General features: G+C 45.7%; 1 protein-coding gene across 2 annotated transcripts in view; it reads left to right on the plus strand.

Annotated features, from left to right (window-relative positions):
• Nucleotides 1-26,612, plus strand: part of tub (TUB bipartite transcription factor) — a 337,777-nt gene that overhangs the window by 207,825 nt on the left and 103,340 nt on the right. For both annotated transcript variants that reach the window (XM_086007914.1, XM_086007913.1), the window contains exons 2-3: nt 17,511-17,562; nt 24,413-24,575. In XM_086007914.1, the coding sequence (XP_085864040.1) occupies nt 17,511-17,562; nt 24,413-24,575 (215 nt within the window). The remainder of the gene's footprint in view (nt 1-17,510; nt 17,563-24,412; nt 24,576-26,612) is intronic.

Genomic DNA, 26,612 nt, shown 5'->3' on the forward strand with positions numbered 1-26,612 from the left:
AAGGCCAGCATTTATTGCCCATCCCCAATTGCCCTTGAGAAGGTGGTGGTGAGCCGCTTTCTTGAACCGCTGCAGTCCGTGTGGTGAAGGTACTCCCACAGTGCTATTAGGTAGGGAGCTCCAGGATTTTGACCCAGCGACGATGATGAATCGGCGATATACTTCTAAGTCAGGATGGTGTGATGACTTCAGGTTAAAGGACATTGCTAAGGCAGAGCTGAGGGAATTTTACTTTAAGTTTGATCCATGCTACACTTGATCTGGGAGTTGATTGGTGTGATTTGTACCACACATGATGTGGGGGTGATTAGTCTGATCCATGCTACACTTGATCTGAGGGTGATTAGTCTGATCAATGCTGCATTTGATGTTGAAAGTAGATGCAAAAATTGCCCAAATATCTGCAAACCCTTACCTTGCAGAATTATATACCTGGTCAAATTATGGGGCAGATCTTTCTCTGCAGCACCTGGGCAGTAATCAGGTGGAGTGGAATTCCCACCCTTTGTAGAACCTGCCTGATTTTCATTTCATTGATTTTTGAAGGCAAAATCTACCCCTTTATCATTCTAAGACAGCTTTTGTTTTTGAGAGCTACAGTTTGGTCTTTTGGTACCAAACCCACAATCCTCTACGCTGAGTTACAGACCTCAGCCATGGCGTCATGGAGAGGCACTAAGCAGAGGCCACAAGGAGAAAGTTAAATCTAGTGTAGAGTCATGCTGAACTGCTCATGTTTACCTCCAGTTGCCAAGCTCATTGTAGCATTGATAGAGGCCTTGGAGCAGACCTGAGACATGGCTGGAATTTTCCCGTTGCTGAGCGAGCGGGTTTGGAGGTTAGATTTGCAGAAATTGACAACGCGTCGGGAACCCGCCATCATGCCGCCAACTTCCACATTTAACGGGTGCGTTTTGAGGCGCTCCACAGACCTGCTTGGGAGAGGCGGGCAACCTCAATCAAGTACTTAAATGCTTGTTGAGAGACGCTTAAAAGGGTTTTTAACAGCAGCTTTTGTCTTTAACTTCTGGAGCACGGGATTCACGCACGTGCCTGTGAAGGCTAGGCTGAAGCTCAGTGGCCATTGTGCGAGAACATTAATTGAGAGCTGGGAAAAGCACATTAATGCTCCCACATTACACCTGATTACGTGGCTAATGGAAAGGCTCCTGCTGACTCTATTTTGTGCAGGATTTAGCTGTCAGCAGTTTGCAGGTCATTTCTGCAACCTCGGAAACCACTCTCACTACATTACTAGTCACTATCACAACATTGAGGGATTGGACCTCTGATCTCCACTTTACCTGCCATCTATTACATCAGCATGGGTGCCGCTTATGCTGTTTCACCTTGGACCTCAGAATCAGACCAAGATGAGCCCCAACACCAGCCACACCAGCAGCAGCAGCCACAACACCAGCCTTCTCCTCAACGACCTGATGCTCCACAGGAGAGAGTGGGTCAGCACAGGGATGCACCGCGCCAGAGGCAATACCCCCAACACAGGGTATACAGGCAGAGGATGAGCTTCCTGGACATGACTGAGCAGCAGTGCTTCAGGAGGCTCAGGCTATCGCGCCAGGTCTTCGCAGACATTTGTAGCTTGCTGGAACAAGACCTGGTGGACACTCCTTACCAGTGGCTGGCAACGTCACCACCACCATCAACTTCTTTGCTTCAGGTTCCTTCCAGGGATCTGCAGCAGACATTTGCAGGATCTCCCAGTCGGCCACCCACAGATGCATCACCAAGGTGACCGATGCCATGCTTGATAAATCAGCCAAATGTGTCAACTTTGCCACTGATGAAGCCAGTGTTACTGAGCAGGTGCTTGGCTTTGTGGTTCTGGCTGACTTCCCACAGGTGCAGAGCGTCATCAACTGCACACATGTGGCCATGAAGGCACCCCCACATCACCAGGAGTGTTTGTGAACCGCAAGGGCTTCCACTCCCTCAATGTGCAGCTTGTCTGCAATCATAAAAAGATCATCATTAATGTGTGCGCCAGATTCCATGGCAGCTGTCATGACTCTTTCGTGCTGCACCAGTCCACCCTCCCTCAGCTCTTTGTACCTCCAAACAGACTTACTGGTTGGAGACAAGGGCTATCCACTGAAGACGTGGCTCATGACACCCTTGAGGAGGCCAAGTACTGAGGCTGAGGAGAGCTATAATGAGAGCCACATGTCCACCAGATGTGTCATGGAGCAAGCAATAGGCATGCCAAAGATGCGCTTCAGATGCCTTGACAGATCTGGAGGAGCCCTTCAGTACACACCAGCCAGGGTCTCCAGAATCATCGTTGTCTGCTGTGTGCTGCACAACATAACGCAGCAGCGAGGATTGGAGTGGCAGGAGGAGCAAGGCACAGAGCGCACAGCCTCTTCGGAGGAGGAGCAGGTGGAAGATGAGGAGGAGGAGGAGGAGGAGGAGCCTGACGTGGAGATATTACCAGCAGCGGCGCACATTGCTGCCCAGGAAGCCCGGAATGGCCTCATAATGGCCAGATTTACATAACTTGCTCCGATGCACCCATATAGCTGCTACATGCTGTACTAAGCTACCCCACCACAACAACACCATAAAGCAGCCCTACAATGACTAAGCCATTCCTGTCACCCAAACCCCCATTGTTCAAGGTTAAGTAAAGTCTCACCATTCACTCCAAGTGACAAAGCCACTTCCCAGATAGCAGGCAAAAATGGACAAGTCCAGAAAGTGGCGCAAAGAAATACATTTATCTGTGTCAAAAATATAACTGAAACTTATGACTAACATTTGTTCATAGACCCATGTGCATACCCTTGTGCATCTACAATTGTGTATTTTTTCTTTTCCGAGTGCTTTTACAAGGTGCAAACCCTGTGGCTTCAGCATAGGTAGAGGCAGGCTGCTCACTTCCCTGCTGCGACTGCTAAGACACTTTTGGCAGAAGTCCTTTGGGTTTTGGAGCCTGTGAGGGCTGCGCCAAAGACTGCTCCTCCTGCAACTGAGCTGGGGCAGGCTCGGCCATCGGGATCCGGAGAGGCATGTGGGGCTCTGACTGAGGGGGAGGCAATGGGGGAGAAGAGTGAGCGCTTTGAGAAGAGCCCCCACTTCCATGTCCCCTCTCACCATCATCTCTGTCATGGGTCACCCGCACTTCCCTGCTAGCAAGGAGCTGGAGAGCACCTTGCTGCACAGCAGTAGGGCGATGAAGACCCAAGTCTATGAGCATCTATGAGGTCTATGAGCATCTGCCATCTTTTTTCCACAGCAAGCATGTTCTCATATGACTGGTACATTTGCTGCTCCACGCAGGTGGCCATCCTTTCCATGGAACATCACATCATCGCCATCGCCTGCGAGATGGTGGTGCTCATGTTGGAGATGGACTCCTCCATTCTCTGCACATTTGCAGACATCGCCTGTGAGAAGTCTCCACAGCAGTCCCTGTCAACACCATCTGCTCTTGCTCACTTGTGATGTGAGAGACACCAGGTGACAACACTAATCTATCTCGCACAGGACCCACTGAGGTGTGCATATCTGTGCTAGTGCTGGCTGCGCCTGGGTCTGCTGACGGTGCACCCTCAGAGGCTGGAGCATCCTCTGAGGAGTCGTCTTCCTTCTCTGGCTGGACAGTGGGGGATGGGGGCACTTGATGGACCTGTGGGAGAGTAAAGAGATGAATTAGAAGTGTTATAATAAGAATGGGTAACGTTACCATTATGCACATGATGACACTTAACTGGCTGCTGACATCAGTCATGAGTGACTGCTGTATGCCATGTGGCTGTATGAGATGTAATTCTGTCACCAGGTTGCTAGGATGTCCAACTCTCTCCGTCTCCAACTGTCAGCAACTCTGTAACTCCAGAGATCTCCAGGGCCTCCTACTCTGCTGGAGTCAATTGAGTGAAGACTGGAGGGTCAACTCCCATTCTCTGCCTCTCCCTATTGTTGTGGGCTCTCTTCTCCTGCAAGGAGGGAAAGAAGAGAACTTTGAGCATGATGCAATGAGTGCAAAGAATGGATCAGCTACATCTGTACAGGGAGACCATGAGAGAGTGGCATGACATTGCCAAATGGCCTCCTTCTGTGGTGTTAAGAACATAAGAACATAAGAAATAGGAGCAGGAGTAGGCTATTTTGCCCTTCGAACCTGCTCCGCCATTCAATGAGATCATGGCTGATATTCTGCCTCAACTCCATTCACCGGCCCTATCGCCATATCCCTTGATGCCCTTACCAGTCAGAAATTTATCGACTTCTGTTTTGAATATACCTAATGACTGAGCCTCCACAGCCCTCTGGGGTAGAAAATTACAAAGATTCACCACCATCTGTGTGAAGAAATTTCTTCTCATCTCAGTCCTGAATGGCCTACCCTTTATCTTGAGGCTGTGGCCCCTGGTTCCAGACTCCCCAGCCAAGGGAAGCATTCTCCCAGCATCCATCCTATCAAGCCCTGTAATAGTTTTGTATGCTTCAATGAGATCCCCTCTCATTTTTCTGAATTCAAGAGAATACAGGCCTAGTTTACTCAATCTCGTGAACCTTTGTTGCACTCCCTCTATGGCAAGTATATCCTTCCTTAGGTAAGGAGGCCAAAATTGTACACAGTACTCCAGGTGTGGTCTCAACAAGGCCCTATATAATTGAAGTAAGACTTCTTTACTCCTGTACTCAAATCCTCTTGTAATGAAGGCCAGCATGCCATTTGCCTTTCTAATGGCATGCTGCATCTGCACATTCACTTTCAGTGACTCATGTACAAGGACACCCAGGTCCTTTTGAGCATCTGCATTCCCCAATCTTTCACCATTTAGGAAATACTCTGCCTTTTTTTTCTACCAAAGTGGATAACTTCACATTTATCCACATTATATTCCATCTGCCATGTTCTCGCCCACTCACTGAGCCTGTCGAGATCCCTTTGAAGCCTCTTCACATCCTCTTCACAACTGACACTGCCACCTAGCTTTGAAGTCAGCAAATTTGGAAATGTTACATTTAGTCCCCTCATCCAAATCATTGATATAGATTGTGAATAGCTGGGGCCCAAGCACCGATCCTTGCGGTACCCCACTAGTCACAGCCTGCCATCCTGAAAAAGACTTGTTTATCCCTATTCTTTGTTTTCTGTCTGTTAACCAATTCTCAATCCATGCTAGTATATTACCCCCAATTCCATGTGCCCTAATTGCTATGATTGCATTAGGATGAGGGTGAGTGTCAGGGGTGGTTAGTCAGATGGGGATGTGAATATGTGCGGGATGGTGGATCTGCGAGGTAGGTTGGTGTGAGGAATGATGAGCAGGAGTAGGCTTGGGAAGGCAGAGTGATGGAGTTGTGGTGAGAGGCACATCAGGATGTAGGTGAGTATGGCATTGCACTCACTTTTCCTGACCTCAAGAGATCATTGACTCTTTTCCTGCACTGGATCCACTTCCTCCTGACCACATCCCTGCTGTTGACCTTTGCAATCTCCAACCATGCCCTTTTTGTGTCTTTGGGTGGTCTTTTGCATCTATCGTCAGGGAAGAGGACCTGCCTGTGTGCTCTTTCTGCCTGCACCAGAACATCAAGTTAAATCTTGGTGTGGCCCTCTGCCTTTTTGTATCCATGACCCACACTTTTATCAGCTTTATAACACTACTCAGACCTCTGGATTCCAAATTATCCACTTCTACATCAACCTTCAAATGAGATGTGTGCAAGGCTCCTTTAAATATTGGCGCTGGAAACGTGTCATTGATGACGTCATCAGACTCGCTCCATTTAATTGGGCCAGGAAACGTGCATGATTGGTTTAATTGGGGCCATTAAGTAAAAGTCGAACTGAAGAACGCGCTGTTCACAATATTGGGTTCTCGACCCGCTACGCGGCCCACACGCACGCAACCCGACTCCTAGGTAAAGATTCCGACCATAATATTTGTACCGCAGGGATGCCCAAAAAGGAGGGAGCTTCATCCTTAAAAGACAAACAAGTTGTATTGGAACATTTTGTACCTTTTCTTCCTTTTGAAAGCCAACCATATTATTTCGTGGTTATATGAAAATTGCTCATTTCAGCAGAGAGACACTCAGTTAATTTTCTACCATCAGAAGCTAAATTCACGCCCAGAGCACAAGCAGTAAAAGACATCTGTCATTAAATCCATCTTACTCATGCTGATCTCATTAGTCTTTTATATTAATCTCTAACATGCATGATTGAGAAGAAATGGTTGAATTCAACTTCACAGGTTCAACACTCACGATATGAACAAGCAGAGGACTGAGACTATGTTGTCTGGACAATGTTCGAGGTTCCTAGATTTACTCATGAACAGAGCCATATGTAATGCAGGAGCACTTAGATTGTCATTAAATGAAAATGAAATGTTTTGCTTTGGAGTTCATGTCAACTGAACTAGAACAAAGGTAGTATGCAAAAAATGTCTTTTTCCCTCCTGTGAGCAGTGTCATATTATTTCTTTGCTGTGAGGACTATGGAAGTTGAAGGATAAAGAAATCCCCTTTCATCCAACATGGCAACAATATTTTAAAGTTTTATTTGTTAAGGTGGGGCATGAAGCTGCAAGGCCAGCGATACTGGTGGCCGTGTCGAACAGGTGGTGCAGTAATGCAGCTGCACTGGCATTTCTCTTTACCACCATCCTAAATTGCAGGATCGCAGTATCAGGATCGCATAGGAGTCAGCAGTTGGCCTTGTGACAGTGCCAACTCTTCTATTTACATTCACTACCTGTTGGATCCATGGTTCAGTGGATAAATAATCACACGGATGCTGTACATTAACAAATAACAGGTCTTTACTGGAGGAGGGTAATCTCTAGACTGGGGTACAGAGGCATGCGCAAAGCTTATATACCGGTGTGGTCACTGCCGGTACTACAGTATACAGGAGCTGTAAAAAGTAGTTCTGACTTAAAGGCACATACGCTACACTACCCAATACAAAAGGACGGCATGAAGGAAAATGCTTATTAAACTGCAGTTTATGTTTGTGTGGCCTTTCCTTCCATGGGCTATTAACAACAACAACAACTTGTATTTATATAGCACCTTTAATGTAGTAAAACGTCCCAAGCAATGTTCCCTCTTTTTTTGGGTGCGTGGCCCCTTCACAGTTTCGAAACTTAACATTGAAAAAGCTGCTCCTGGGCTACGTGGGATGCAGCCGCGTAGCTTATAGGGAACATTGGTCCCAAGGCGCTTCACAGAAGCATTATCAAACAAAATTTGACACTGAGCCACATGAGAAGTGTATTAAATCATCATCCGGTGCGACATAATTCCATGTTGATATTTTTTGCTAAGTCCCGAATTGAATAGTGGGCAGGATATTGTGGGACAGAGAGTGGGATTATGGCTTTAATTCTGATGTTTGCTTTTCTGCTGATAGTGCCTCAATAATCTTAAAAATGAATATCCCTGGTTTATAGAACACAGAAGTGGGAAAGTATAGATTCCTTGGAGTACATCTTCCCCTTTTCTCTAATTTTAGTGAGTGTGAAGTGGTGCTTTCTACTTTTACATGTAAATTTCTGGACAATCTACTTAAAAATTAGCAATTAAAGCATTGCATAAGGTTCTACATAAGAGACTTTCAACAAAAATAAGAGCATGTGGAGTTGGAGGCAACTGATTGATATGGGTAGGGGATATGGCTAAGAGACTGAGACTAGGGATAATGGATATGTATTCAAATTGGTAGGAAGTCCCCCAGAGATCTGTACTGAGGCCTCAGCTTTTCACTATATTTATAAATGACTTAGATGAAGGAATAGAGAGCTGTATATCCAAGTTTGCTGATGATACCAAGTTAGGTGGCATAGTAAAAAGTATAGATGTGAGCAGAACGTTGCAAAGGGGCATCGATACATTAGATGAGTGGGCAAAACTGTGGCAGATAAAGTTCAATATGCAGAAGTGTGTGGTCATCCACTTTGGACCAGGAAAGATAGATCAGAGTATTTTCTAAATGGTGAGAAGCTAGGAACTGTGGAGGAGCAGAGAGATTTAGGGGTCCATGTAGCGAAATCACTAAAAGCTAGTGGACAGGTACAAAACAATAATTAAAAAGGCTAATGGAATGTTGGCCTTTATGTCAAGAGGGCTGGAATACAAAGGGGTGGAAGTTATGTCACAATTATATAAAGCCCTGGTTAGACCCCAGTTCTGGGCACCGCACCTCAAGAAGGTGATGTTGGCCTTAGAGGGTGTGCAGTTCATATTCGCCAGAATGATACCTCGGCTAAAAGGGTTAAATTATGAGGACAGGTTGCATAGACGAGGCCTGTGTTCCCTTGAGTATAGAAGATTAAGGGGTGATCTAATTGAGGTGTTTAAGATGATTAAAGGAGTTGATAGGGAGAAACTATTTTCTCTGTTGGGGGAATCCAGAACAAGGGGGCATAACCTTAAAATTAGAGCTCGGCCGCTATGGGGTGATGTCAGGAAGCACTTCTTCACATAAAGGGTCGTGAAGATCTGGAACTCTCTTCCCCAAAAAGCTGTTGAGGCGAGGTCAATTGAAAATTTCAAAATTGTGAGATTGATAGATTTTTGTTAGGCAAGAGTATTAAGGGTTACTGAACCAAGGTGGGTGGATGGAGTTAAGATACAGATCAGCCATGATCTAATTGAATGGTGGAACAGGCTTGAGGGGCTGAATGGCTAATTCCTGTTCCTATGTTCCTAGAACCACTCAGCAGGTCAGGCAATCACTGTGGAGAGAGGGCCGTAGGGTTAACATTTCAGAAGTACTTAAAATTTGGATTGTTTGCTCCACACTGGATGGGTGGAACGATAATTCCATGTTGTGCAGAAGAATTATGTTTATAGACCTTACGTTTTCTATTAACATCAGTGATGTCAGATTTCCTCTGTGTAAAATTGTCAACAAATTTATAAAAAAATAAATACCCAACAGAGGAAATCTTATTCTATTTTAGCACTGTGCATCATTACAGCATGCAAACCTCCTAATAATGTAATAACTCCTTTCTCATTTGAAGTAATTTGCAGTGAAACCAAGAGAGTAAACAAAAATAATTGCGTAATTTATGGGTACAATTTGAAGGTAATTTTTTGTTTACAATTAAAACTGCGAATGGTAAACAGCATAATGAGGAGCTTGTTTCAAATAGCTTTCAGCAATGTGCAAAAAGCAAAAGTTCAGAATAAATTACTACCTAGCCGGAATATTTCAAAGAATGAGCAAGACTCAATACATCTGAACACATTGTGGCAGTGAAGTAGTAAATTAATTTTCTCAGTTTCTCCGTCTCCGCCGCATCTGCTCCGACAATGCCACCTTCCACATCAGTGCTTCCGACATGGCTTCCTTTTTCCTCAACCGAGGATTCCCCTCTACCGTGGTTGACATGGCCCTCGACCGTGTCCGTTCTATCTCCCGCACTTCTGCCCTCACCCCTGCCCCTCCCTCCCGGAACCACGATAGGGTTCCCCTTATCCTCACTTTTCACCCCACCAGCCTCCACATTCAACGGATCATCCTCCGCCATTTCTGCCACCTCCAAAATGATCCCACCACCAAACGCATCTTCCCCTCCCCTCCCCTTTCAGCATTCTGTAGGGACCGCTCCCTCCGAGACACCCTAGTCCACTCCTCTATCACCCCCAGCACCCCTTCCCCTTCGCCTGGCACCTTCCCGTGCAAGCGCAGGAGATGTAACACCTGCCCTTATACCTTCCCACTGTCCAGGGCTCCAAACACCCCTTCCAGGTGAAACAGCAATTTACTTGTACTTCTTGCAATCTAGTATACTGTATTCGCTGCTCACGATGCAGTCTCCTCTACATTGGGGAGACCAAACGCAGATTGGGTGACTGCTTTGCGGAACACCTCCGTTCAGTCCACAAGGGTGACCCCGAGCTTCCGGTCGCCTGTCATTTTAATTCACCGCCCCATTCCCACTCGGACCTCACCATCCTCGGCCTCTTGCATTGTTCCACGGACGCTCACCGTAAACTCGAGGAACAGCACCTCATCTTCCGATTAGGCACTCTGCAGCCTTCCGGACTCAATATCGAGTTCAACAATTTCAGATCATAACCTCGGCCCCTATTACATTTTTACTTATATTTTTTATCCACACCTTTGTTTTGGCCTTTCCCCCCCCGCCCCCCTTTCATTTTTTTTCTCTCTCCCCCATGGCAGCTGTCTCCCATTCTGCCAGCGCATTTCACACCTAATCTAGAGCCGTCTTTTGTCTCCACTAATCCTATCACCATCTCGTCTCGTTTTGAATACCTCTTAATGTCTCTTCTCTTTTGTTCTCTATCAGCCTGGCCTCTTAATCTATTTCATTTCCTGTGCTTCTTTAGTCTTGACAAAGGGTTTTCACCCGAACCGTTGACTCTATTTTCTCTCCACGGATGTTGCCTGGCTTGCTGAGTTTTTCCAGCATTTTCTGTTGTTATTTCAGATTTCCAGCATCTGCAGTATTTTGCTATCGTAGCAAATTAATTTGTTATCCACACCTCAGTAACTCTGACAAGTCTGCAATGCATTGTGTAGTAACATACTGTAGTGTGCGAATGTGAGGCATTTGATTAGAATTCCAGTGGAGATACAGTAACACATTTGTCAATAATACATTGCAGTCAGATCCCATTAATACATACATACATATATATCTATATCTCTAAATGTTATCATAAATAACTTGCCATTCAGCAGCTATCCATTCGACACGGATATATATGACCTGCGACCTGAGGATCTGTTGATTAATAATTAACACTTTAGCAGGGATTGAATGTGGCAGTGATTGATTTGGCATGAGGTGAACTGAATGCTTGAGCAGTCCTTGATGAGGTTAATCCTCCTCCTTTTGTCACTAAAATAGGAGGCACAGCAAATAATTCTGAGCACCATGGGAAGCCACAGGGGATATTGATAAAATGGGGAATGGGGGAAAACTGGTTGATGTGGAAGAGCAAGGAGTGGGTAAGTACCCTGCTCCATTTTACCTGCTCCCGCCTGATGGAAACAGAGTTATATTAATTCATGAGAAGAATGGTCACTGCTTCATATTTAGTTCACCATGTTCAGAGATACATAAATGTACAAGTTGGTATCACTTACGAAATAAAGGTTACTCAAACTCTTTGTACAACATTATAGTCAATAAAATATGTTTCTAAGGTGTTGATGGAGCAGGAATAATGAATATGCCTTAAATTAGATTGATTTGACCTCCATCCAAATGGCTAGTTTTCTTAGCTGTATGTAAATCCAAAAGATTGGCTTCCTTATCTATTATAAAATGAGGAACACTATGATGAAGTGCAGTTGATTGTGAGTGCAGTGACTTTGATAATGTTTGTGTGCACGTTCAACTGAAGCAGCTCATTTCTGGGGATGAACACTTAAGAAATCATACAATGGAACAAAGACATGACTCCGTAAAACTCAATCAGAAGCCCTATGCTCACTAAGTATGGCTTGATTAAGGGCATTTTGATTTCCATTTTGCTTAGTGCTAGCCAAGCAAAGCAATGTCATTTCTTTAAACTCTCAGCAAGGGGGGGGGAAGCAGAAAAACAAAAGCAGTCATTGCTTCCCTGTGTGATACAATGATGTATCTGTCACATGCCCGTGGCTGACTGCTCATTTTTTTGACTGTGGAGAAGGCCTGATTTCCGCTTGGGCCTCCATGAATGCTGTAGTCTGAGAACGTTACCTTGCATGTTTAAGAGACATGTGCATCCCCAGACAGAATTCTAACGTGTGATGCTGTTACTTTTTTACTCCAATGAATCAGACTAGGTGTGTGAGAAAATCAGAGATTGCGCCAACCAGGGTAAGACTTGTACAACTCTTACTAGCCCATCATGGAAAGGTTTTAGGAGGGGAGCATGAGCAGGCCACCTGTCTCTGTCTGAAGCTGGGGCACGGTGTGTGTATTTGGGAGGGGAAGAGGATATAGTTAAAAATGGGATAGTTGTCCCCAAATAAATATACCTGTCTTGTAATATATGCTTTGTGAACAACAGGCTGTATATAACTGGCTTACATTACATTAGTCATTCTGTGTTGGTTGCTGTTTGTTTGCGCATGCGTGTAATTTAGAAATTTGAACATATTAAAGGTTTTGGTAATTTGTAGTGAAAGTAATTGCATGTAAAAACAGACATGCAGCAGAGCCCACTCATGAGCAGTCCCAAATTAGTAACACTCTTGAGGATGAGGTACAACTTCACGGTAATGTAGTTCACCCGTGCCTATCTGAACACAAGGGGCTAAAAATTCGGTATCGCCGCGCCAGGTCTTTAGTGCCCGAAATTTTGCGCTCGGCCGGATTCCCGTAGCGCCCGCCTGAAATTCAGTTGCGCCGCCCCAAGACGGAGGCGGGCGCTATTGCAGGGTTTGGCCGCCTTGTTTGGGGCGATGAAAGTCAGTTTCAGGCGTCCAGCTGCCGCTGCGGCACCCGATGCGGTGCGGCAGGCTGGGGTACTGCAGGCCTCCTCCTCTTAAGGAGGAGCTGCCTGCAGCCGTGAGATCGCCGCTGGATTCCCCCGGCAAATGAGCCCGGCACCACGGAGAAGTGCCGGGCTCGCGGGAGTCAGACACCAATGCCGCGGGGGGGTGGTGCAGGAGCCCGGGGAGGGAGGTGCGGCCAGGCGGTCGCCGGGAAAGCGGCCGGCCGCCCCTCCACCTTTATGCGCCGGCCTCTCGGAGCTGCAAGGCACCATTTTTCAAACGCTGTTTGCGGCCGCTACGGGCGAGGCGGCCGCAACTGAATTTGGCCATCGGCACGGAATAGCATTGGAACCGGGGCGCTGCGCACACCGATGACGTCATCGGTGCCGGCGCAGCGCTACCGGCTAACGCCGATGTTAGGGACCAACTGAATTTCGGGCGCTAAAAAACTTCCGGCGCAAACCACTCTATAGCCAATAAGTGGGCGCAAACGCGACTGAATTTCTAGGCCAGGATGTGGCACTACCACTATCACTGTGTATAAAGTGGAAAATTGTTCAGTTCTATAGCAGCAGCAGCAGATGGTGCTCTACAAATGAAAAGAAACTAATAATAACAACAATAACTTGCATTTATATAGTGCCTTTAACGTGGTAAAATGTCCCAAAACGCTTCAAAATTTGACACTGAGCTACATGAGATATTAGGACAGGTAGGTAGGTTTTAAAGAGCATTTTAAAGGAGGAGAGAGAGGTAGAGAGGTGGAGAAGTTTAGGGATAAATTTCCAGAGGTTAGAGCCTAGGCAGCTGAAAGCATGGCTGCCAATGGTGGAGTGATTAAAATCGGGGATGCACGAGAGGCCAGATTTGGAGGAGTACAGAGATCCCGGAGGGTTGTAGGGTTGGAGCAGGATACAGGGATAGGGGGGGGTGAGGCCATGGAGAAATTGGAAAACAAGGATGGGAATTTTAAAATTGAGATATTGCCGGATCGAAAGCCAATGCACGTCAGCGAGCACAGGGGTGATGGGTGAACAGGACATGGTGCGAGTTAGGATATGGGCAGCAGAGTTTTGGATGAGCTCAAGTTTATGTAGGATGGAAGATGGGAGGTCGGCCAGGAGTGTATTGGAATAGTCAAGTCTAGAGATGAGAAAGGCATGGATGAGGGTTTCAGCAGCAGATGAGCTGAGGCATGGGCTAAGTTGGGCGATGCTATGGAGATGGGAATAGACAGTCTTAGTGATGGTACGGATATGTGGTCGGAAACTCCTCTCGGGCTCAAATGTGACACCAAGGTTGCGAACAGCCTGGTTCAGCCTCAGACAGTTGCCAGGGAGAGGGATGGAGTCAGTGGCTAGGGAACGGAGTTTGTGACAGGGACTGAAGACGATGGCTTTGATCGTCCCCATATTTAGTTGCAGGAAATTTCTACTCATCCAGTACTGGACGTCGGACAAGCAGCGTGACAAATTAGAGGCTGTGGAGGGGACGAGAGAGGTGGTTGTGGGGTAGAGCTGGGTGTCATCAGCGTACATGTGAACCCGATGGGGGAAAAATTCAGTTGGTAGCGCCACCCGTTAGCGCCTTAAGAAGGCGCTAAGTGGGGCGCAAACCAACTAGCGTCCGGACGAGGCACTGCCCATGCCTCCCGCAAAATTCAGCGGGAGGTTAGTGGTGCCACTAACCGGTAGCGCCCTGCGGCGCTGCGCCGCTGGTGATGACGTCATTGGTGTGCGCAGCGCCCCGCTCACGCCCCGGCCATGATCTTCGGGAGCGCCCCCGATTTACCGCCGGATGCTATGTCCGACAGGGTCAGGGGGGCGTACCTGCAGCCGGGGAGGCACAATTTAAAGGTGAGGTGCGGGGCGGCCATTTTTGTTGCTGGCCGCCTGCCAGCACCTGCCTGCGCTCCCGTCCCCGGCCTCCTGAACCTCCCCCCCCCCCCACCCCCGGGGAGTGCCGGCTGTGCTCCAAGAGCCCGGCACTTCTCTTGGGTGCCGGGCTCTTTTGCCTGCACTCCCAATCCCCGGGGGCCCAGCTGGGCCCTAGGTCGCGCTGCACAAGGCCCCTCCCCTTTAAGAAGGGGAGGAAGGCCTGCAATACAGCGGTGCGACGTGTCGCAGCGTGTGGCGCTGCGGCATGTAGCACCACGATATTCACTCGCAGCGCCCCAAGAGGGAGGCGGGGCGCTTCCAGTAGCACCCCGCTTCCCTCTTGGGACGCAACCACTCAATTTCCGGCACGGGGCCGCTAATTTTTCCGGGCCCAGCAAAGTTAGCGCCTCAATTGGGGCGCTACTCAATTTTTAGCCCGATGTGTTTTCAGATGATGTCGTCAAGGGGCAGCATGCAGATGAGAAATAGGACGGGGCCAAGTATAGATCCTTGGAGGACTCCAGAGGTAACCATGCAGGAGTGGGAAGAGAAGCCATTGCAGGTGATTCTTTGGCTACGACAAGATAGATAAGAATGGAACCAGGCTAGGGCAGTCCCACACAGCTGGACGATGGAGTAGAGGCTTTGGAGGAGAATGTTGTGGTCAACCATGTCAAAGGCTGCAGACCGGTCAAGAACGACGAGGAGGAATAGTTTATCATGGTCACAGTCACATAAGATGTCATTTATGGCTTTGATAAGGGCTGTTTCTGTATTATGGCAGGGGCTGAAACCTGATTGGAGGGATTCAAACATGGAGTTCCGGGAATGATGGGCACGGATTTGGGAGGTGACAACACGTTCAAGGACTTTGGAGAAGAAAGGGAGGTTGTAGCTGGGGCGGTAGTTTGCAAGGGCAGTGGGATCAAGGGTGAGTTTTTGAGGAGGGAGTGACGACGGCAGATTTGAAGAGGGGGGGACAGTACCCGAGGAGAGGGACCATTAACAATATCAGCTAACATGGGAGCCAGGAAGGGAAGTTGGGTGGTTAGCAGTTTGGTGGGAATAGGGTCGAGGGAGCAGGAGGTGGGCCTCATGGACAAGATAAGCTCGGACAGGGCATGATGGAAGCTAGGAGAGAAACTAGAGAAAGATGCGAGTTCAGGGCTAGAGCGGGGATTTAATAAACTAAATCCAAATTAATTTAGAATAGACAAGAAAGGCTGATAACCACAGTTTTAATTGTGGAATGTTCAAACAAATGAGTGAAACATGCTGAAGTTTTAAGATCTTTTACCATCTCTCTCTCTCTCTGTGTCTCTGTCCCCTAACCAATTTTGAGTATTTTAGCATTACACTATGTGATATCACCATAGGTCCACTCAAAATTTCCATACCAAATTATCTGTATTTTTTTTAATAGCGGTACTAACTCATTTATTTTAAAGGGGTTGGCATCTTTGTTAAAATAGTACAAAAAGGAATTTGATATGAATGCTTCATAATATTGTTGCACAGGGTAATTGCCATCCATTTTATTTGCTACCATTCTTCCAGTGAGGAACATATATCTTCTATGGTAGGTTTGTCAGGTCAGAAGAACCTGTAAAATGCATCTCTCACTATGACAGATGCATACACAAATGAACACAAAGCAAGTTGCCGCCTGAACAGCTCATGAAATCTATCTTTGCAGTACAGTGTCTGCTTCAACCTACTATTTTATGTGTGATGGTGGATTTCACAGACCACATCTGAGCAAAGCAAAACCTTTCATGTTAAAGCTTTTTTTCTCTCATGAGGCTACCTTTTCTCTAAAACATGGTCTTTATTTCTTTGTGAAGATAAAGGTCTAATCACCATAAATTCAGACATTGCAGATGACAGAATTGTATTAAAGATACTCTGAGGGGAAGGCGTAGGCTCATTCTGAGCTTTCTATTTGCAAAAACCATCTACTGGGATCAGAGCGCTACCACAGTCCATCCTTCTCCTGAATAGATGCTAAAGGCAATGCTTTAATGTACAAGATGTCTCATTCACCACAGGAGAGCACACCAGAGCCTACAGAAATCAATAGAAGTTTCTGTGTCACCCTTCAACTTACCACGGGATACAGGTTTCTCCTCGTGTAGATAATTGTCTTAACACAAGCTGAAATGTATGCCTGCAGTCTCTTTTCTTAAGGCTTTAAGAATGTGCTGGTCTTATTCAGAGGTAATAAGCAAATAAACACGATTTGAGAGGTTCCAACTTTTCTATGAGTCAAGCCAAAATTGGCTGTCATTGAAAATAATCATAATTCTTTGCAGTAAAATGACAAAGACAATTGTACTATACGTATAAGGTTTTGATTCTGATGTTTTGTTCAAGAACAGTAATGGGCTGTTTTCTTAACGGATTGTCTTTACTCTGAAGCTTTCCAGCTGGAGCTTTCCCAGGTCTGGTTACGTTGCTTGAAGTTTTTTGTCCGTTGACATTAGCAGATGGAAATTCGCAGCCGATGTGTCTCCTGCTGCGTGTGAGCTGCCACCGTTGGTGTGGGGCCTTGGAAGGTTCTGCTCCTTGACTTAACTTTTTGTCCTTCAAATGCTTTGTGCAGTAGATTCTCCTGCAAGCAGGGGTACAGTACACCTGAGTGATCAGATACCAGGGGATGTCGGGATTTTTTCTTTCCCAGTTTGATAAAAAACACTTTGGTTCCTCACAACCAACCATCCAGCTTCCCTTCCAAGAACTTATCTGAGAGAGGCGACTTGGGAGAAAAAGCACTTTCCATTGACACAGTCAAGCTACCTATATGTTTATTGATAACATAAAGAAATCCAAAAGCTCAAGAAAATGCAGCAAGTTTGCACTATATAATAATACAATAAATAGGAAGCAATTATCTGATTATTTTGCTGAGGTAAAAATAAATTAATTGTAAAATATTGCATGAAATTTCAGAAAATCCCCCAATTGGATTTATACTTGAAAAAGAAAAAATGCAGGGCTATGGGGAAAGAGCAGGGGAATGGGACTAATTCAATAGCTCTTTCAAAGAGCCAGCACAGGCACGATGGACCGAATGGCCTCCTTCTGTGCTGCATGATTCTATGATCCTATTGAGGTTTCAGGACTACACAATATATGATGTCAAATTCAAGCAGACACATATTGATTACTTGTATTGTTTCCCCTCACAGTGTTCTGGATGATGAGGGCAGCAACCTGCGACAACAGAAGCTTGACAGACAGGTAAGAGATTTAAGTGCCACACATACCGTAGCAAATAGGATTTGTTTTTCTTTGGGAGAAAATCTTCTCACTCTATCAAGACTTTGCTAAAACACATTATTTGAATCAGTCAATGGCCAATGATTGGCTAATTAATCGTTTACAATCAGACAATGTAAATTCTTTGGGCGATGTCATGCTTTTAAAAGTTACTTGCGAAATAAAATAAGGACCAGTGTTTTAAAAGTGCACAAAGCAAAATATTGCAGATACTAGAAATCTGAAACATTAAACAGAAAATACTGGAAACACACCGCAGGTTAGACACCATTTGTAGAGCGAACAGACAGGTTATCATTTCAGGTGTGGACCCCACATCAGAACTGACATGTTAACTTGTCTGTTCTTTCCACAGATGCTGCCTAACCTGCTAAGTGTTTCCAGCTTTTTCTGTTTTTAACCTGTTAACGTCGTTCTGTTTTGTTGACGGGTTGTTAGTAACCCCTCACGAAAGTAAACCTTTCTATTTAGAATTTAGTGTTAATCAATTCTTTAGCTTTGTGTAGATCACGTGTTTTACCAAAGCATGGGTTGTTTTGACAAGATGGAAGCCTCTTTTATCTTTGAACACTTTTTAGCCACTTTTTGCTGCCAATTTTCACCTTTTCACTCCTCTTCTGAAGGCATTGGCTACTGCTGAGGTATTGTCCACAGTCGTTGGGCGCCCACTAATATTTTCATGTGGAAGCCTTGACAGTGAATATCGGCAGGGTGCTCGCTGTCGAGTCCAATCCTGTCCTCATCCGACCTCCACACGCATTCAGTTCCACCTATCCCTGCTAGATAATGCTCAGGAGCAGGAACCCGAGCTGATTATTCTCACCCTAACCTGGGTGCTGAGGTCAATTATAGCCAAGACCAGCTAAGTCAGTACACACTGAGATTGACCCTGGGACCTTTTTGGTCTGAATTGCTCAGGCACCTATTGCGCAAGTTCACTGATCCACTGGATAAGCAGCATCGTGCCCCACACCATATTTATTAATCCGTAAGTAAAAAAATAATTTTCTGTTTTTGAAGTACAATTTTAAAAACTGTTTAAATTTATAACTATTGAGCTAAATTGTTTTTGGACAGTTTAAGTTGAGAGTGGACCAATCGTGCCAGCTACAAAAGAATATGCAGACACAATCAATACTGTAAACTAGATGGTCCAAGTTTGTGTAATGGATACAGTGAATACTGTAAACTAATTTCCAACACTGTGATAACTGGCAAAGCTGCTGTTGTAATACACCAAAGTGTTTCTGAACCTTTACAGCTTAGGGCACTTTTCCAGAGTAAAATATAAGGAAAAGATTTGCACCATTCTTTTCCAAACTCTTTATTGTTTCTTTTTTTCTCTCACCAATTCTTCCTCACTTCCTGAAAACATTGATTTCTTGCTAGGCTGCAGTTCAACAGGTGCTCTGTGTCATCCACTATCATTCCCAGGTGGTCATTATTCATATGTGAGCCTTGACAACAATTGTGATCAGGTAGCAAAGAATCACAGTCCAGCCTGATCCTGTTTTAACAGAGTGCCTGCCTCTATGGCTAATTTTGAATTAATTTTGTCTCATCTTTGCGTTGCATTTAGTTCTTTGATAAAAATCCATTAAAATGTTTTTTTTATATGCTCACAGACTGGTGAGGAAGCTGTTTTATTACAGTTTGTTTAGATATGTACAAACTGATTTTTTAAAATTTTCTATGTATATACAGGAGTCAACATTACATTACATTTTTAAAGCTTACACCTTTTGGAGAAACAATGAGCAAATTTTACATATCTGAAAACCTTTCTTGCCTCCTTCGATAAACAGTGAGAAGGGCCCATTGTATACTTTGAAATTTTCCCAGTTAACTAAATCCCCAAGTTCACATTTACCCCATGGTTACAGCACCATTTAGGTGGTACAGTAACAGAAGGCAATTTTTGAATCCCAGGCTTTTATTCATTGGGAAATCGGACAATGGTATTAACTCCTTTTGTTTCCTTCTCACAAACATTCCATGATCCTGTGCTGCTTCGCTGTGCTTCTGCCTCTAATTCTTCCCTTCCACTCAAAGCTTTATTGCTCCTTATGTGTGTTCCTCTTATTTCTCTGCTGCCCTCCTTCTTTCATCTGATGCTTTTTCCTCATTTATCCAAGTCCCTTTTCCCAGTGCTGTAGCTCTGGGTCCCTGTATTGTTTCCTGAGCTGACCCTGAAACCCCTTCCTAATGAGTGTATCCGCTGGTATCAATGCTTTCTTTAAGCTGCGAGGCCGCGCAGGCCGCTCCTCGGCTTTTACATTGTAAATACTGTGCACGCGCAGAAATTTAAAGGGATTACGCATTAAAGGAAACAGGCCGCGCAGAACAAAGTGCAGCTTTCAGGGAACATTTCTGGTATCCTGGCCACTGTGGCTCCCGAGTACTCCTTCCCATTAAATTACATTACCGGTAATACAAATAGAGATTCAATATAGTTGCTAAGAAAATTGTACTGATCTTTTCAGAATTGCTCTCAATGTCCATTACTTCTGGGAATTATATTTGTTCAACTAAGGCTTCTGCTGTCTGACAGCTGAAAAAGATTCCAACATAAGCGAAAATTATTTTTTGGCAACCTCAATCCAGTTCTTGGTTCCATGCTCAGAACTTCCCTCACAATCCATAACCAGCACAAAAGACAGTGTAAATATGCACTCTTCTCTTATTGTACAAGTGTCTTCATATTCACTGTGGTGGACAGTGACTACCACATCAGTAATGCGAAGGATTGAGTATTTGGATAAATTCTGGATTCAGCTTTTGAAGGAACACAGCTCTTCTGGGCATGATTGTGAAAGCCATGTTAGTGAAATGGGAACTATCCATCTCTAGGAAAAGGATGTTGATGATGAAGATGCGAATGGTGATAAGGAAAAAGAAAGAAACAACAACAGAAAATGCTGGAAGCACTCAGCAGGTCAGGCAGCATCGTGGAGAGAGAAACAGAGTTAACGTTTCAGGTCGATGACCCTTCGTCAGATTTCCAGCATCCACAGTAGTTTGCTATTGTATTAGGAGAAAGAAAGTCCTAACCGACTGAGAAATGATGATGACCATCCCACTCTTTGTACTTATGGTGCCCTTGCCTTCTCTTTCTCGCTATTCCACCACCTTATCTGTCACACAGACCACCACAGACTTTCCCCCAGGGGCATTTATTTAGCTACTTTCAGAACATCAGAATTGCTTTACTGTCAGTGATATAGGGGTGAATTGTAATCCCCTAAAACAGGTGGGTTAGGGTCGGGTGAGATGTAAAAATGTTATAAAACTCAAACCCAACCCCAGCCCGCCCACTTCCGGGTTTAACAGAGGAAGGACAAAGGGCGGGCAACCAACCCACTCCCAGGAGGCGGGTTGTCCATTTAAATATTATAATGAGACTGGGAGCCTCAGATTTAACTTCCCTTACAGGTTTTACCCTGGCTGGCCAGGTTTCCCGGGCCTCCGGAAACCCGGCAGCTCAAGAGAGGCAAGGACAGCTTCAGGGAAAAGGTAAGTGCCCTTACAGCACTGCTTGCAGACCAGGAGGAGCAGACATGCTACCCCTTTCCCCCTCCCCCACCCCTCCCTGGCTCCAAGCTTACCTGCTTCCCTGGGATTGGATCCCCCCCGCATCAGAATCCCTATCCAAAGCCCCCCCCCCTATCAGAATCCCTATCCAAAGCCCCCCCCCCCCCCAGCGTCGGGGATCGGACCATCGCCCTGGGGTCAGGGATTGGACCCCACTGGGGTCTGGGATCGCTCACACTAGCAGATGCAGGCTCCTTATCTGTGGCTGCAGCCTGCGCCGGATTGCTCCCCGCCCGACTGGAAGCCAAGCCTGTCAATCAGGCTGACCTCCAGGCAGGGATCCTATCAAAAAAATATACGCACGCTGTGGAGTTAAAAACTGTCCCGTCCGAAACTCCGCCCCGTCAATATCAGGGCCATAGCTTTTGAAGTGTTGTAATTTAGGGAAACACAGCAGCCAATCTGCTCACAGCAAGGTCCCACAAACAGCAATGTTTTACTGATGTTGGTTGAGTGATAAATATTGGCCAGGATACCAGGAGAAGTCGTCTGCTTTTCTTCGAATAGTGCCATGGGATTTTTTACTGCCATCCGAGAGGACTAATGGGGCCACGGTTTAATGTCTCATCCAAAAGATGGCACCTGGGACAGTGCAGCACCCCCTCAATACTGCACTGAAGTATCAGCATAGATTATACGCTCACATCTCTGAATGGTCAACCTTCTGACTCCGGAAGGCAAGAGTGCTACCCCTTGATACCAATGAAGCATGTGGTAGCTTCATTCCAGTCTGCAACTGTTCCACCCTGCCTGTCCCCCCCCCCACCCCCGACTGACAGCGGTGTCCCAGGAAAAATGGGACCCTCCTCCAAAGTGGAAAAAGAATTGTAACCCAGGAGTCACTGTGGGATAGACTTAGAGAGCCCTGTGTTCTGGCCTTCAGCCACTTGGGCTGGATAACAGTAAATACTTTCTCAGGGCTTTCATGATCTGATGGGAGCCATGAGAACAGTCCAGAGACTTGAGCACAAAAATCTAAGCTGACACTCCAGTGCAGTATAGTACTGAGGACCATGTACAGCAGGCACCTCAAATCACTGGCGAGGTACCACCAACGCTACCTCTGCAAGATCCTGCAAATCCATTGACAGGATAGGCGCACCAACGTCAGTGTTCCTGCTCAGGCCAACATCCCCAGTATCTGAGCGTGGTCAAAGCTTCATCAGCTCCGATGGACGGGTCACATTGTCCGCATGCCCGATACGAGACTCCCAAAACAAGCGCTCTACTCGGAGCTCCGGCATGGCAAGAGGGCCCCAGGTGGGCAGAGGAAATGCTTCAAGGACACCCTCAAAGTCTCCTTGAAAAAGTGTAACATCCCCACCAACACCTGGGAATCCCTGGCCCAAGACCGCACAAAGTGGAGAAGTATCTGGGAAGGCGCCGAACACCTCGAGTCTCTTCGCTGGGAGCAAGTGGAAGCCAAGCGCCGGCAGCACAAGAAGCGCACGTCAGCCCAAGCACCCCACCCACCCATCCCTTCAACCACCGTCTGCCCCACCTGTGACAGAGACTGTAGGTCCCGCATTGGACTCATCAGTCACCTGCGAACTCATTTTTAATGTGGAAGCGAGTCATCCTCGGTTCCGAGGGACTGCCTAAGAAGAGAAGATTGAGGGGGTGCTGCATTTGTCGGAGGTGCCGTCTTTTGGATGAAACGTTAAACCAAGGCCCCGTCTGCTCTCTCAGGTGGACGTAAAAAATCCCATAGCACTATTTCGAAGAAGAGCAGGGGAGTTATCCCCGGTTTCCTGGCCAATATTTATCCCTCAATCAACATCACTAAAATAGATTATCTGGTTATTATCACATTGCTGTTTGTGGGAGCTTGCTGTGCACAAATTTGCTGCCGCGTTTCCTACATTATAACAGTGACTACACTCCAAAAGTACTTCATTGGCTGTAAAGTGCTTTGGGACGTCCTGAGGTCATGAAAGGCGCTTTCATAGATGCAACTGCAGTATAGGTTTTAATAAACCAGGTCTAGGTACCCAGGGGAAACAGTTTGTCACACTTATTGAAAGATTAAAATGATGCTGCAGTTTGATTTAGTTTTGTAGCTCCATGATATTGTAAGTTTTGGGGTGACGTGTTTTTCTTGTTAATGGGGCCAGAAAAACAGGGGCTAGAACTTCATCTCAGGCGGTGTCGCAAAGCGGGCGGTATTGGATTGGCCGCCTGTTATACACGGCTCCTGATATTCAGCTCCATTGCAGTCAGTGGATCTGAATACGGTGCTGTGTATAATGGGCGACCGATCTGATACCGCCCGCTTTGTGACACCGCCTGAGATGAAGTTCTACCTCCAGATGTTTACATATGGAATGAGTGCAGCTGGCAGGAAGGCAGGGTAGATATTGGCCCTGAATTTCCACAGATTTTATCTCCATTTCCTGTCATAACTTTGGCAGGGGATTGGCGGAACCCCCAGAGAAACGGCACGAGTGGCTGAAAATGGCTGTTTATGTCATTTCTTTGGAAGTTCCACTGACTTCCCGCCGAAGTTACGGTGGGAAATCGGGACAACGCCCACCGGAATTCTGGGCCATTGTATTGAAATGCTGCACAGTGTAGCGTATCAAACTTAAGAAAAAAGTATTACAAATGATTTCCTTACAAATGTTCCTGGCAATCAAGTTGGAAGAGTCTGATTACTGACAACAAGCTCTACCAAACCTCCCTGCTCTGTCAAAACTATTCTGGAATCATCCTGAAGATTATCCTGGCTTCTTTTCTCCACTACCAACCATTCCCTTAAACCCCTCTCTCCTGCCCCCTTCAGCTTCTCCTGTAATTTGAGCCACATACCATGGAATATAAAAGTAATTTGACGGATCCCACGCTTGCAGGAAGGACTTGTGCGTTGGAGAATCGGGACTACAGTTTAATAGCTCTACCTCCGGTCTGTATTCTCTTCATGTATAGTCCGTGTGGGGAGCATGCGAATGGTGAATTTACTGTATACTGTACATTCAAGACACATTCATTTATTTTCTAAAATTTTCTCATTAGTCTTTTAAAAAAAACTTTTGTTTTTAAATATCTTTACAGATTTATGCTACTGAAGGCCTCAAAGCCTAAATGCGGAGAAACCATTGCTTTCTGAGCCGATAGTTATTTTGTAAATTGAATATGGTCTAAAGTTCACTCAAACCTCTGACAAATTGAAACTATTTTATGCGAGTTTACTCAATGATTAACAGACATTTATTTCCCACAGCGGGCTTTATTGGAACAGAAGCAAAAGAAAAAGCGGCAGGAGCCCCTGATGGTCCAGTCAAATGTCGACAGCCGATCACGGGCTCGACGAATGAAGCAGTCAGAGGAGCAGGCCCCTCTGGTTGAATCTTATCTCAACAGTAACAGCAGTACCATTTATCATGGTAAGTCAGTGCAATCTATGCTGTTTATATGTACTCTGCTAATTCAAGGTTGCTTAATTCAAATGATCTGTTAATTCAAATGTTTTAGCACTAAGTTCCACTTTGCTGTATTATTTACATTGCCTAATTCAAATTATTGGATAATTGATTTTTTTTTTAGCATTAAAGATGACTTTGAACTGTCAGAAGTAGACTAATGCTCATCGCAGGGCAGCACTTAATCAATAATTCATCTGCTGAGTGGGGGAGGGAGAGAGAATGGTATGGCATTTCAGTGTTACGGTGCAGAAATTACACCATGTATTTTCTCATATCAAGAAGATTCATTTAACAGGAATTCATCCTGAGAATAGTGTGTACAGTCTAACCCAATTATAACAAACTTAATTGTACCTTTTCCTTGAGCCTAGTAAGGGACCTCAAATGTCACTGACATGAACTCTTTCATAAACAGAACTTGTTAGGTCCCCTTGAATTGAGTTTCCACTGTGTAGAAGCATTCCTGAGGTATTAAATATTAAGAACTATTTTCTAACCTAAATCAATATGGACCTGGAAATTGGATCGCGCTGCGCTTGTTTTACAGGCGTAAAACAGGCACCTAACGTTCCAATACGGTGGGTGGCATAATGAAGGTCCATATTGCTTGCGCTATTTTATTTTTATTGTGGGAATATGTTGTACTTGTTGAGGAAAAGAATGCTGATGTTCACAATGAGACATTTTTTATTTTTCCTTCTAATATAATCATCGTCGACTGAGCAGCAGAGTTAAAGCATTTTGGGCTGAAAATTCCAGTACGCTGGAAACCTGCCGGCAACAGCGTCAGCCAAGGCTAATGGCCGCCTGCTGAGAGGGCACGGGTAGTACCGGTATTTTGGTGCTGCCCGATTTTGTGGTGTAACACGCTCTTTCCAGCGCTAAGCTCAGCAGGAGGCCGAAGGCTGTGCCTGTCTCCCGCTTGCAGTGAAGGAGAACGGGGAAGAAAGGAGCGAACCTGCAAGCCATGTATGGAACTGTTGCCGTACTTGCTACAACAATATTACCTGCCACCTGATTATTAACTATGTTTGTTGATTTTTTTAATAGTTCATGAGATGAATGCATCTGCGTTCTCTGTAGCAGTAATCTTTCCGCAATAGTTACTCTCGAAAGTGTTTAAATGCGTACTAATTGTGCCAACTTTTAGTAGGTTTTGCATACTAGCCACAAAATAGTTCTTTGATAAATAATTGGTTATGGAATTTTGAATAAATGAATTTTTATTTCTTAAAATCTTAAGCAGTTGATTCTAGATTTGCTAGGGGGTGACGTCCTTCTGACGCTATCATAAAGATAAAAGACATCTTATCAGAGATGACCTTCAAATGTTGCAATGGAGTTCCAGCCAATCTGATGCTCTTTAGAAATTAGTTTTTTTTATTTGCTGGGAATCCGCCAAGAGATTTGCAGTTTTGTGCAGGTGTTCAGTTCTGAACTAAAAGCTTATTCCACAAGGTTTCACCCATTGATTTACTGACCCACAAACACTGTAGGCCTCCTGGAAAGCCACTGAAAAATGCAACCCCTCCCCACCCACCCACTGATGGGCAAAAAATGAAGGTATAAAAGAAGAATCTTGGCAAAGGAGACATTTGAAGTTCCGGCATCCATCTGAGCTGTTTTCCACTTGTCAGCGTCCGTCTTCATTTAAAATCTGCCTAGTCCTGACTGACTTACATTTGACAGTTGAAGTATCCTCATGGCTGTTAACGCTGCTGAAGTGCTTTTAGCGGCTGCACGCACAGGCGTGCTTTGAGAGGGCAGCAAGAGGAGCGGCAATATCCAAAATGGATGAGCGGGCATCAACTCAGCCATTGACGTTACGCTCCGACTCATTACAATACTTTTGGCGCGCGCAGGCAACGGCAACGCTGCCGACCTGCCAAAAATGGCGACTGCCACGGGACCTGCCGGCAGTGGCCGAAAGTGTGGCGGCCGCCATTTTCTTTCCCGAATCGGGTGGTAACAACCGGCAGTAAGATCTTGAATTTTTAG

This window comes from Somniosus microcephalus, chromosome 15 (genome assembly GCF_052327205.1).
Source record: "Somniosus microcephalus isolate GS21.2 chromosome 15, FLI_Smic_1.0, whole genome shotgun sequence".
Lineage (NCBI taxonomy): Eukaryota > Metazoa > Chordata > Chondrichthyes > Squaliformes > Somniosidae > Somniosus > Somniosus microcephalus.